General features: G+C 38.9%; 1 protein-coding gene across 5 annotated transcripts in view; it reads left to right on the top strand.

Moving 5' to 3' along the window:
- HELZ (helicase with zinc finger) overlaps nucleotides 1–13953 on the top strand; it is a 90216-nt gene that overhangs the window by 66846 nt on the left and 9417 nt on the right. For all 5 annotated transcript variants that reach the window (XM_086762167.1, XM_086762166.1, XM_086762165.1 and 2 more), the window contains 7 exons: nucleotides 3037–3241; nucleotides 7269–7320; nucleotides 8142–8335; nucleotides 10774–10984; nucleotides 11477–11553; nucleotides 11689–12253; nucleotides 12628–12868. In XM_086762167.1, the coding sequence (XP_086618293.1) occupies nucleotides 3037–3241; nucleotides 7269–7320; nucleotides 8142–8335; nucleotides 10774–10984; nucleotides 11477–11553; nucleotides 11689–12253; nucleotides 12628–12868 (1545 nt within the window). The remainder of the gene's footprint in view (nucleotides 1–3036; nucleotides 3242–7268; nucleotides 7321–8141; nucleotides 8336–10773; nucleotides 10985–11476; nucleotides 11554–11688; nucleotides 12254–12627; nucleotides 12869–13953) is intronic.

Genomic DNA, 13953 nt, shown 5'->3' with positions numbered 1-13953 from the left:
CAAAGAGAGGAAACACTGCGCTGACTAAATTATTATAATATAGCTAAAAATACGTATTAGTCAGTTGTTATATCTACATTCTATTCTGCTTTCCTGAGCAGTATTTTTCTACTGTTTTGAAAATGGATGTGGTTTTCAAAGATTAGAAGTGACAAACCCAAATAGAAAGCAAACCTTTGTTTACTGCATTTCTGAAATATAAGCTGGGGACATATCAAAAGTATCCATACGTTAATACAGTTACCTACCCTAAACTGCTAATAACATCTTATTGAAAGAGAAATCATGCTTGTAGTTCGATTTCACTTTTCCCATTACCTGCTTGTTTTTCAGGCATGATTGGGTTTATGTAACTAACTGATGAGAAAGAGCTCTGTGCTTCCCGAGCACTTCATCCACAGCTGATGAGTGTCTGCCACAGTTTGCTGGTGCAGTCTCCAGTTCATCAGCTTACGCTGCGGAGACAAGTGACTTAGCTGTGGAGGTTGCCCTGCTGTGCTGACTGAGATTTCCCTCACTGCTTGTTCAGAAATTACTCTTTGATAGATCTTCCCTACATTTGGGTTCAGGATGTGCAGTGTTACCTAAAGAGAGTTAGTTAATCCTTGTTAGTCTAGCTAGAAGCTAGGACCATTTTTAGTTCTCTAACCATCTCTGTAAATACAGCTTTTGTTGGAGAGTGACCATGTCCCCTATTCTCTCTAAGTCCCAGCGGGGAAGATAATCTCTTGAATTTTCATGTAAGCCTGAGTGTTGAGATTTTACATGAGATACCCAAAGGGGACCCACTTTTCAGTTGTATATGCTCAGCAGTTTCTCCAAGTGTAATTCCTTCAAAATATCTGAAATAGGGCATGCAACAACTTACTAAAATAAAAGTACAGGTTATCAACATGGTGAGCAAGATACAGTCTTGGCAGTTAGGGACTGAGTTTGCCTTTTGAAGACCAGCAGCTGTTTATATATGTATAGCTGTTCAAAATGATAAACCAAAAAGATAATTAAGAAACAAGGAGCAGTGGAGCTTTATTAAGATGTATTTCAAGCTTCCCCTTTAATACACCATTGTCTTGTTTCACTGAATAATTGAACATTCACTCTTTGAAAATAGTGCTGGAGGGGCTCAGGCACGCTGCTGGAAAGATGGCTCTTTTTTAGTTCAGCAGGAGTGTAGAAGGCTGAAAGAAGTGACATTTCGTTAGGAAAAACAGACCTCAAAAAAGTTTAGAGAGTACTTGAATTTTGTAAATATTCTAATACTTGTCAAAATGAGTCGAGGCTCTGTAATGATAGTTGTAGCGAGCTTTGTGAAGTCTGCCCAGGGTAATCATTGCATTGTGGTGCGCTGCCATCGGACCAGGCAGCGCTGCTTTGGCAGACGCTCCCTTAAAGTGCAGAGCACACTGTAAGACAGAGGCAGCAGTATCTTATTCTCTCTTCTTGCACCCCAGTACAAGTGTTCTGTGTACAGAGAGACTGCTTGGGGCATTCTGAGCAAAAGGGGATGGGTCTCGGGGGATTTGTGGTACGTGGCGGTAGGTTTGGTGACTGAATTGATTAATCAAGGGGAGTTCCATCATTAAAGCATCCCTGTGAAGTATTTCATTTTTGTTTTTAATCCTCACTTAAGACCTTGCAAGATATATTTGCCGTACAAGGAAATGCAGGAAAAGGTCCATCTTGCATCCTGAATTTTAAAAGAGCATTTCTTGCCTGTATAAAATCACAACAGAAGTTCGACTTTTGGGGAAAAATATTTTGAATTCTTAAATACGTCGGTAACATTACAGCATTCCTGCAGGAAAGACATTTATTCTTTTCCACAAAGGGCAGCCTCTAAGCAAAATGTGACACTACTGTTAAAGTTAGTATGCAGCAATCTCTCATTTTACAGGTTTTGGGGAGACAACATTGAAATAACAGTGCTTGCTTATAGGCCAGACCTTATTGCTAAGGGGGGAACTAGAATGAGCTGTAGTCAAGCACACCTTTAAGACCATTGTCTTTTAATCCTCTTTCTCAATAACTTTCTTTACTCTTGATTTTTTTCAAAGAGAACAGCTCAATCAGCTGTTTGTTTGTTTTTTTCTTTTTTAAATAGCATCTTCAGATCTTATTTAAATGCCTTTTAAGATAAAGGAACTTCACCCAAGAAGTTCCTTTGAGGTTAAAAAAAAAAACCCAAAACCATAAGTGTAAAATTTTTGTATAGATCCTGCTGTGAATGTTAAAAATGTAAAGACTTTTTCTATAAGCAATAGAAAGACGTGGCATGAGAAAGCAGAACACAGGTAGGAATGTTATTTTATGACATGGTTTAAATAACCCCTCCACCCTCCAAAAAGTTGGATACAGAATTTTCATAGAGAAAGTCATGTGTCATCTGATGGTTGTCTTTCTGGCTTGAGATTTCATCTATATGTTACAGAAATACCTGACACACAATAAAATGTATGGTTTTATTTGTTTTCCACCAGAGGATCTCAAATGCCCTCTAGATACTCCTGACATATTAATCTTCAGGTGACTCTTAAGTGTTTCACAGTAGCTTTGAGGGTGTATCTCAGCTTTGGTATTTGTGACACTGGAATTGAATGATCTGCCTAAATTCATAGAATCTTTTTGGCGTCTTCTGGGACTGAGAATCTATATAATCCCTGTGACTCTTTGAGCTTTAATAAATTCCGTAGATCACCTACTTTCAAGAATTTCAAACATTGCGTTTGCTCTGTTTGGTCTTCTAGGAAAAAAATCCAAGTTAGACCTGTCTGTGACATTACTATTCAATGTGTTATCCTCCCAGTGCTGTGACCTGGTATGCGTGGACAGCCCCATGTGTCCTTTTTAAATGAGTGGGGAGCTTTACATTACACTGGGGGATTCAGGTGCATGGATCAGGTTGCAGATGGATGGCTTGGTGTGTACAGTGTACGGGAAAAATAAAAATGCCATGCAGTTATGTTAAATCTGTTTTAATTTTAACAACTGCCATTGAGTCATACTCCTTTTTATTGTTTCTGAAAATTGTTTCCATAGGAAATTTTGGGAGAGGTTTATTGCCCTATGTCATGAGAATGAAAGCCTCCATGGTATCACATTTGAGCAGATCAAAGCTCAGTTGGAAGCTTTGGAGTTAAAGAAAACATACGTGTTGAACCCACTGGCTCCTGAGTTCATCCCCCGAGCTCTTCGGCATCAACATTCGGCGAATGCCACCAAACAACAGCAGTCACCACCAAAGGTAAGGTTTTACTGATGATGAGTTTTGTCAGAAAGTGAAAGTGACTGTAGAAATGCCTTTTGATAAAAGGTTTCTGGAACAAGCTGTTGTTTTAAAATGGCATCAGTGCAATTAGATGTGAATGCGAATTCCAGAGGGATCCTCAGCATTTTCAAGTGAAAGCTCTAGACCTGTATTATCATACAGTATTTAGCAGTATAGCTTGGGGTCGTCCAAGCCTTGTTTCCATACTAAAATGTATACCTTGGGTCATGCTGGCGTGCGCATTGACTGCGTTGCAATGACCGTGACAAACTTCAAGCATGGATCTTGGCCTGAGTATTTAGATAAGCCAAATGAAACCCTCTGAACAAGAGGCAATCCCTGTCCCAAGGAGCCTGTGCTCCGACCGTACCCCAGTAAACAACAGGTTGGTATAGACAGTGGCAGGGAGTATAAGGAAGTGAAAAATAATAGCCAAAAGTGATTTAGTTTGATCTAAAAATCACGTTTAAAATTCAGGGACTGATGTAAGATAATTGATGTGGTTAAAAATATGTTGTAAAACAGTACATTGTTTAGACTAGCTCGCTGGTAATGTCCTGCAGAAGGCCAGATTTCATTAGCATCAAGAGGGCAGAGAGGCGAAATTACTACTCAGTGGTAATTTTCTCAGCTGTTTTTGTAAAAGCAGGTAAAGAAGACATGAAAATACAGAGCTTCCTTAGGATGAGAAAGAATAACACTAAAGTTTGGACCCCATTTTTGTGGGGTCATATGTTAGTAATTAGTTGTATTTTAGAAGATCGTTGTAGTTTATTTCAAAATCATTTGAGTTATAATTTAATTAAATTGTGTTTAGAGATGCAACTAAAATGTAGGTTGTCAGCTTTCTGATGAATTCTGTTGTACAAGAAAGAAGAAACGTCCATATTTCCTTTAGCTTTGCATTTTTGTTGCAGGCTGTATCATTTAAATGAAATTTTTACAACAGGTTTTTTAACTTTAACAGTACAAAAACGAAAGCCTTCCCTTTGGCAGTCCTTCCCAGAAGAGAGTTTGTAAGTGAGAACATTTGGTTTCTTCATCAAGATGCATTACTTTCTGAAACAAATACCAGATTTCTAAAGCATCTAGTCATGTGTCAAAACACTAGGCTTATAGAAAACCATACATTAAAAAATTACTGTCTTTCAAAAGTCATTGCTGGCCTCTCATTTTTTGTGAGTGCTTCAGCCTTGAATGCCTTTTCTTTAATAATAGAACATCACTATTAGTATTTTTTGTTTCCTAAAATGAAAGAAAAGTATTTGAAATGCAGGTATAGTACATTAAAAAAAAGGAGGGGGCTGGGGCAGCTGAGAATCTGTGAATAGACTGTTCTGTTTATTTTACTTTGAGTTTGTTAGTAAACTAAGCACTCCTGCTGTAGAAATCAGAAGAGATGCTTTCAAACTGCCAGCACTGTATTTTCAGCTTAAGATCTGAAGTGTTTTAACTACCTATATCATAATTATAAGAAAATCTCTTCCCTCTGAATACAATTGACAGCTAGCATGTGCAGTAACAGAAGTAATGCAAGCAGGTAATACTCTCACACACAGAAAATGGCTGTGATAAGGGATACATTTCCCTTTGCTCAAGTTTTAAAAGCAGATGGTTAGCTTTGCTTATTTTTGACCTCCTCCGTACAATATTTAACATTAAAAGATGAAAGATTAAAAACCTAGTGCTAGTGTATTTTGTAGCGAAAAGATGAGAACAGCCTCTGATGCAGTGTTTGTGGTGAGTTTATGGACATCCCTGCAGCTCAGGGCTTGTTTCCCACATGCGGTGAAAAGGGATTTTGTAAAAACCGCACCTTCTTATTCAGCAGGATTGCTCTTTGATTTGTGTAAGGACATTAAAAACCTCTTTGCTGTTTATTTTTTAAAGAAGAAAAAAGTTTCAGTCCTGTCTCTCTGAGAAGCAAAATGGCTAATTCGGAAACGGCTGGCTGTCCGTGCGGGCATCTGCCTCCAGCTGCAGTCGTGCAGCTTGGCTGGGGCTGGTGGAAGCGCGGGAGGAACAGCAGAATTGGACAGGCACAGCCTTTATTAAAGGCGATGCTGTGGAAATGGAAAGTTTTCAGAACTCGGAGCTTCCCGCAGGGTGGTTAGAGTCCTGTAAATTAGGCTCTGAATTTTACAACTCTGCCTACCTCCAGTTCACTGCTTGTGCTCCAGCTTTCCGGCCTCGATTCAGGCACTTTGTTGGGATGCATCACAGTCCTGGGTATTTCATGCAGTCAGTGAGGACCATAGGTCTGATTAACTCTCTGGAGAGTGCTCTCTTCTCCTGTCTGTTCACTAAAGGGGGATCGTAGGAGTAAGGAGGCTGTTAACTGCCTGAAGTTGCCTAAATCTTTGTCTGAGTTTTCTCTAAGTGCCTTTATGTAATACAGATTTTTATACTCTGAAGGTAGCTGGTTTTTAGAGGACACTGAGTGTATCTGTGCTCCAGTGCTCTCAGTTGCCACCAGGTTTAGGTATTCCGTAGGTGGGTAGGGAAATGAACCTTGATCTGGAAATCCTTGAGAAATTATAATAGTCAAGTCATTAATAGACTATTCTAAAGTCATTAAGCCATCAACACTATTGAAAGAAAAAGACGAAAGAAAGGCAGCACCTCCCTTCCCCAACTTAAAAATGGTCCCATTTGACTCATATTTACCAATCTGATACCGTTACATGCTGAAGCTCCTGTTCAACAGGGACAGCTGTTCTTACAAATGGATGTAATTATTTGCTATTTCAGTTTTAAAAACATAGCATCTATAAAGTACAAATATTGTAGGTAGAACAGAGATTGTTAGACCTCTGCACATGCAGCTCGATGCTGACAGCATAACAGATACAGAAATGCCTTGCACCGGCCCTGAGTGATTAAGGCACGTAGCTCCTCTGCATTTTCAGATTGAATCTTGTTCTCTGTAGTGAATAAACAGGTTTCTTTTGTTTAAGTACTTCAATGAAAAGCTATTATTATTTTATTTTTCAACAATTGATTTTTAAAACTAGAGGAAAATTCAGAGACGAATTCTTTAATCTGGTTTATGCATGAGTCAACATTGTCAAACAACCTGTCTTTGTACCCTGACTAATTTGCTCAGACTGCTGGAAAACTGCCTGGACTTATCTCCTGGGTAAGAAAAGTTTTGCAGAATCAAAGGGTTTTTAGATTTATTTAAAATTTGTGAAGGTACTTAGGTCCAGATTAAGTGAGGTGTTCCTATCCTGCAAAAGACTTAGGAGCATACCAGCATTTGAATATGTGCTCACAGTTTATGAATATTAACTGATTAGCTGATGCTATAAACGCGTGAGCGTGTAGGAGGGATAACTCCGTTCTGTTAAGCTCCTTTTCTAATGTACAATTCACTGAGGAAAAACAGTTTCCCCAGAATACCCTGGTTCTTGACTCTACTGTGTTGTACTTTTGGGGGAGCAATCACTAAGGGGCCAAAGTCCAGAAGGAGATACGTGAGATGGGGTAGGGAGGCAACCTCTCATGAGCCTGGGTGAGCAGCTGAGCAAGACTGGTGACAGCTACTGCGTCTCCAGGGTTCTTGAGTTGAAACCTGGAGAAGAAAATGTATTGTGCTGATCTAAAACGAAGAGCTGCTGCGGAAGAGGAGCACCGAGGGTTATGTTAGTACTGGGTGCTGCTCCTAAAAGAAGTGAGACAGTGGGGAATGAAATGGTAAGAAAGGAAACTCAAAGTAGCTTGCTATAGCTCTTCTTGCACCTGAAAACAGGTCTTGGGAGAGAGTATCCCCAGAGGGACTGGTAATGACCCACTGGTTAATTGAATGAGTGGTATTTAATGTCCAGCTTTGTGAGTTCATAGTCATGTGATGGAGCTGAACATTTGAATGTGTGAGAAGAAAATGTTGGGCTAATTTCTTTCAAGCTCTATTTTGTGTTTAATTATAACCTTCACTTGAAATAAAAAGCTTTGGTTTACGTAAGAATGCAAAGCATTACTATGATTGTTTTTCCCTTTAAAGGGCAAGGTCCACCATCATAACCAGAATGACCATTTCCCGCCTGACGGAATTGGTGAGTATCTCTGCTGTTACTGAAGGAATTCCTCTGAGCTCACGCTGATTTGGCTTCAGTGAAGTTGATAGTAATTTGACATAAATTGAGTATATCTGGTCTGTTTTCTATTTAAAAGCCATTTACTGGTGCGCATTTGGGAAACAGATGATAGCCTGTTAAGTGGAGGGTAGGTATTTACGAGTCTGTGCCTTTATAGGTGGTGTGCACAGTGACCTTAACACAGCATTGTTGTTGGCCTTGTAAAAATGACTGTGTTTGAAACTTGTAAGGTAAAATACTGTAGCAGTGTATTCACCCTGTGAGAGTTAGGACGTTACATTGCATGCACTGGTTTATGATGTACTCTGAACTTACGTTGTACTGTCATATAGCCAGATATTGCTGATCATACTTTTGCAAGGTAGCATGCAACAGCTTAATAATTTTATTAATTTGAAAAAGCATTAATTCAAAACGTCTTCCCTGCTAAAGAAAGGAGCACGGTTCTAGTTTTTGATGCAGTGTTTAACAGCTCCTCTGACTGTCAGCGTGTTTAATTGGTTTGGGACATTCTTTCATTAGTGCAGTTACCAGCTACTTGTTTCTCTGTATCTCAACTCGTATTTTCTGCCTCTTCAAATTTTTGAAATGGGATACAGGATTTGATTAATGCTTTCTCTCATTGTATCAGACCTACGCTGTTAGAGTTGCACACATGTTTTAAAAAGATAGATGCTATTAAGATGAAAAAAAGAAAGAGATGGTCTTCTTATTCTTTTTGTGTATGTCTTCTTTTTTTGTATATATATATATATTTTTTTTTTCCCCTCTCTTTTCAGTTCAACCCAATCCTTCTGTTCTAATCGGAAATCCTATCCGAGCATATACTCCTCCCCCTCCTCCTCTGGGACCTCACCCCAACCTGGGGAAATCTCCAAGTCCTGTTCAAAGGATAGATCCACACACTGGGACAAGTATTCTATACGTACCTGCTGTCTATGGAGGAAATATGGTCATGTCTGTGCCTTTGCCTGTAAGAATTCATTTTCTATTTTTTTTCATCCCCCTCAATTACTGTGTGTACAAAAATGAATGGCAAAATCAGCTAGTGAATATTTTTGCAGGCTTTTTCAGCACTTTACTTCAAATATGTGGGCTTAGCCAGCTCTAGGAGTGGCTGTGCGGAGGACCACCAGAAAATGAGGATTTAAAAACATTGCTCCCACAAATAACTCCAGGCGGTCTAAAAGCAATTTCATGTTAATGTAATTCGGAGTATTTTCTCATCTCTAGGTTTAGGCACACCAGTGGGATCTGTCCCATCAGACTTGAGATACCTGCCTCTGAATTAATGGCCTAGTCTGGTTCTTAATCATTGGAGAGACACAGGCGATTCAGACAGAGCTTGTTTCTCTTTATTGACTTCATACAGTTTAAATTACCAGCTTTGGATGTCTGCAGCGCAAGGTGTCTGAAGTGAAGTGATAAGAAAAATAAGCATAATGGGATGTTCTCCCCTTCCAGAACCTCATAGCAAACCAGTTTCCTCTCCAATCCTTTTCCTTAATGACATTTGAGAACACAATGGAGATCCCTAATCAAATCTTTTAGGCAACATCTATGTATGGTATTTTGCATTAGAAATAAAACTCTCTCACCAAAACTTACACAAATTAAAGAAATAGTCTCTGCGTTATTTTTAACCTCCACAGTCACATATTCCAGGAGGAGAATGGGGAGGAAAGAACAAAGGCTGCCGAAGCGGTGTTGTGGAGTAACATGCGCGTGTTGTACCCAGCTCCTGAAGACATGAGGGCCATGGAACCCACACATGCAGATGTGTTTAACTCCATCCATCATGCTGAACACTGGCATACAGTTCATCTATTTTTTAATAATTATATAAGTCCTGTATTGTAATTTAGGTCATGGATGCTCTATAGGGGACTTGCTATAGAAACTCTAGTTTCAGTTGTATGTCTTGGATCAGCTGGCAGCTATAAATTGATTTTCTTTGCTAGGTCAAGGAACTTTCCTTTTTCCTAGCTTACTAGAAGTCTGCATGTGATGGATAAATTTAAATGCAATGAGAAGGCCAGCAGCTGTATCTTTGTCATGCTTGCTCACATTATATTAATATCAAACGAAGATAATTAAAAAGGTTCTGTCTTATTGTTCCAAGGTTAATATATTTTTATGTTTTTCTGATCAAAAGAAATATATTAAAAATAAGTGTTTTGAGCTCACCTTCCCTGAGGATGGGTTTTTTTTTTAAATAATTAAGTGGGAAGACTGAGGTACTAATGAGACAGCTGCTTTGGAAAAGAAGCTTCCTGGAGATGATTTGGGATTGTACAGATGCAATAGCAGCCTAAAGCTAAAGTTCAAAGTGCACATTTCAAGGGCAAATACTAATGTAAAAAAAGCATTGCATGAAAGTTGTTACACTTAAAGCCAGTAGGGACTGAAGTAAAATGTGTTTATGTTCGTGTAAGATAAAATGATCTCTTTGCTTTGTTTAAGGCAGTTTCCATATCCAAGCTAAAAACATGAGGAGGTTGTCTGCTGTCATCAGGAAAGGATGCTTTCTCAATCTGAGTGTTGATGATTACTTTTCATGCACACTCTTACTCATACGCTTTACTCTTTTTAATAAATTCCCTAAAGGACAAGATTGAACTAATTTGATCCAGGCTGTCTTCCTTTGCATTCCTTTTAGGAATAAAATTTAAAATGTTGTAACAATCCCTGACTTTTTTACGTGCTTTCAGGAGGTGATTTTACTTGAAATATTTAGGAAGGTGGTCTGCAGTAGATGTGTCGTGTAGCGTAGACACTTTGGAGTGGCCCTGTCGTTCCTAACACGTGGATAGTCTCTCGATGCTACCATAGTCCTGTTAACCTCACCGAGTGCCCTGTGGGTGCGGAGGTATGGTGTGCCCGCTCATCCTGGGTTACAGGATTACAACACTGGGTGGGAAAAGAACCACAAAGAATTCCTCTGCTTAGAGATGTCGCTCTGTTTCCCCCCTGGGACAGAGCCTAATGTCTCTTTTAACTACCAGGAGAAAGGACTTTTATTTTTTGAACTTCACCCATTTATATTTATTTAGAGAAGAGATTAATTTAAAGGTTATTAAAATACAATTTGTCCGTAAGTCTTTTCTCTCTGGATTTTGAAACCACCAAAACAAGAATGGGTTTTGATACAAAATGTTTTGCCCAGGGTAGTCCTCCAGCATCTTTGCTCTTTGCCTCTTGCTGCAAGGCCCGCCCGTACGGCTCTCCCTTTGCAGCACCAGCTGTAGCTGTGTGTTAGTGTGTCAGGTCATCCGATGCAGGGAGAGCTGGGTATTACCGATGTCATATCAGTGTGCTTGTCACTTTTCTTCCTTTAATGTGCCTTAACAGATTGCATCTCTTTTTTTTTTTTTTTTATTTTTTTTTTTTTATTTTTTTTAAATTATGTAGGTACCATGGACGGGGTATCAGGGTAGGTTTGCAGTTGACCCTCGAATCATTACTCATCAAGCAGCTATGGCATATAATATGAACCTGTTACAGGCACATGGGCGTGGGTCTCCTATCCCTTATGGCCTGGGACACCATTCTCCAGTTAGCATAGGACAGCAGCAGCAGCTTCAGCATCCAGACAAGGAGCAACATGAACAAAGTCGAAATGGTTAGTTGTTGAAATTGCGTTGCAAATTGTTTTGAAGGAGTTTGTACTTTAAATAGGGCATTGTGGAAAGGATTTTTTTTTTCCTTTTTTTTTTTTTCTCTTAAGTGACATCGAGGGATCCACAGAGTTGGGGAAATAACCTGTGGTTTGCCATTACAAATAGAATTGCTAAGATATTGTGAGATTCAGAGCAGGAAGTCGTCAAAGTTGGGGGGAGTGTGTGTTGGGGGTATAATTGGTGTCTCTGTTCTGCAGTCCAGTGGTAACTGCTGCTGATGTTATTTGCAATTAAGTTGGAAGAACTACTTGGTGATGGCTAATGAACAAAGTGCAGAGATTAGAGGAAAAGTGTTGTTTGAGTAAATTATATTGAATCTCTATGATGCTGTAAATGTGATACTAATAAGTCAAAGTTTCCCTTGTCTGGAAAAATCTCTCAAAATAATCATTTTTCCATTGAAACGAACTAATTAATTTTTAAAATATTTTTAGGTAAAAGTGAAAACACTGCTGGACCTGAAATAAATAAAATTCGAACACCTGAGAAGAAACCTGTGGAATCCAAGCAGGTGAGTTTGTCTTGTTTGTTTTTTTTTTTTTAATATTCCCTCTTTTAATGAATTTATTAATTACTGGTGTGTTTGGTTGTTTGTTTTTGTTTTTAAATGTGAATTTTCAAAGTTTTTTTCATTCTTATTTTCTAGGTTGACTTAGAAGCAAATTCTCAGAATAGAAGCCCAGAGTCACGTTCCAGTGCTGGTTATCCTAACGCTAAATTTCATCGCAAAGATAATCTTAACCCCAGGCAGCTGAATCTACATCTCACCCCACCCCACTCCCAGTACGCAGTTCCCAATCGCCACTTCCAGCACCTGTCACAGATACCGAGGCAGCCATATCCTCTGCAACAGCAGCAAAACCTTTTAAATCAACAGCAAAACCATTTGCCTGAACAACAAAACCAAATGCCACCCCAGCAAAGCCAGGTAGTTCAGCAGCATAATCATTTGAATCAGCAGCCTCCACAACCTTCACAGCTTTCCCCTGCTTACCAGGCAGGCCCCAGCCAGTCTTTTTTTAATAATCCAATTCCCCACCGACCGCACTCTCCTGCTGTAGATGCTGTGATTTCAGAACACCCCCCACCTATGTTACAAGAAGTCAATAATCCTTTGAGGCCTATTGCACAGCACAACCCTGTTCTGCCAACCCACTTGAACAACTTCATTGAAGAGAATCCATCAGGAATGCCCTTAGGGGACACTTTAGGTAGGTGACTTTCCTTTATTTAAATTCAGAGCGTGCAGTTTTAACTACATTGAAGTGAAAATGAAGGAGGTATTTACCTTTTCAGGCATATTGCTCTGAATTGGGTCATTGTTGGGTTAGTTTCCATAAGTAATGTCATTGAGCATAATTTGCTGCTTGAGGCATGTTTGAATATTCAGCACTTTATTAGAAGATTCATGTTTATATGATTTTCCATATGATTTAAATAACCAGGTTATACACTGCAATGCAGTTAGTATATACTAGGCCCTGGAATATACTGTATAAAAAGTATTCTTTTTTTTTTTTTTCTGACATAAAGATCTTTGAAAAGGGGCATTAGATAAATTATTTTTTTAAAACTATTTTTGTAGATCGTATGCATGGAAATGTAGCTTTGGAAACAATAAGGCAGCAACAACAAGCCAGGTTACAGCAATGGAATGAACATAATGCCTATCTCAGTCAAGGCACTATTCCATATCAACACCATCACCATCCTCATCTACCACATCTTCCTCAGCAACCAATTGGATTGCATCAACAGCAGCAAGTTAGGGCAAACTGGAAACTTGCCAGTAATACAGAAGATGAAACAGAGGCAACATATTCAAGGTATTTGTTTACTGAGTCATCAGAGCTTGTGTAAAATTGAGCAGTGGGCACCTATCTGTAACACTGTGATCAAGTGCAAGGCACTTAAAGGTATTGCTTTTGGCTGCTGTTATTATGAAGGTTAAAACAGTTGACAGGCTGACTTACAACTGTGCTTTTATTATGTGTTATGCTTTATTCTGTTAGTATATTGGGTAGTAAAGCTGTAGTGGAAAAAATACTTTTATGGAGCTTTTCAGTGCTGTGTTTATGGAATAAGGAATGGATAGAGAGTAACAACCTTGTGTTTATAAAAGAGGTGTCTGAGTGTAGTTAAGGCCTATTTAAGTCGTAAATTCTTCAAATTGAATTAGCAGTCTCAGATTTATGTGCTTGAAAACAACCAACCAACCCCTTCCCAAACACTGCTCCCCAGTAAAACCTAAATTTTTCTTCCTTTTCAAAAAGCCTTTGCTTTTAAAAGCAGACTGGAAAAGAATGCTTATATCTGAGATGGAGCATTAGGGGGCAAGAAAGGAAGCTGTTGAGCATAAGCAGAAAAATGGTTCCAGTGGTCATCAGCTTTAATCATGTGTATTGTAAAGGCTGGATTTTTAAATTGCCTCTGTTTACTGTCATCTCCCACTATGCTTTATTTTCCATCTGGTTTGTTATAGCCGTGGTAAAGTCTCTAAATGCTCTCTTATCTGACTGTGAAGTGCTGAATTGAATATTCTTGACCTTTTCAAGAAGATTGGAAGTATATTTGTGCAAGTGAGGAGAATGCCTGGTTGTTCTGGGGTTTTGCCTTTTAAAGGGTTAAAATTTTCTTGAACTATATGAAGTTCTTAACTTTGTATAATAAAGCAGGAAATCCTTACCTTAGTTGTCTCTTAAGAGATAACAAAAAATTGATTCTTCTGACCGAAAAGGAAATATGAAGAGATACTAAAACTTTGAGACGATTCAGGTAGGTATTTCATCCAATTAATCCTCTTGTGCCTAATTTCTGATTGCTCACAGTCATATCCTTTGAAGTTAGGGTCAGTAAGTGCAAAGATGAGTGTATTTAAATTCAGTGTTTTGTGCTTTGAGTTTTCTCAACC

Source organism: Chlamydotis macqueenii, chromosome 18 (genome assembly GCF_036417535.1).
Source record: "Chlamydotis macqueenii isolate bChlMac1 chromosome 18, bChlMac1.mat, whole genome shotgun sequence".
Classification (NCBI taxonomy): Eukaryota; Metazoa; Chordata; class Aves; order Otidiformes; family Otididae; genus Chlamydotis; species Chlamydotis macqueenii.
Note: the sequence above shows the minus strand (reverse complement) of the source record. Positions and strands in the feature narration are given on the sequence as shown.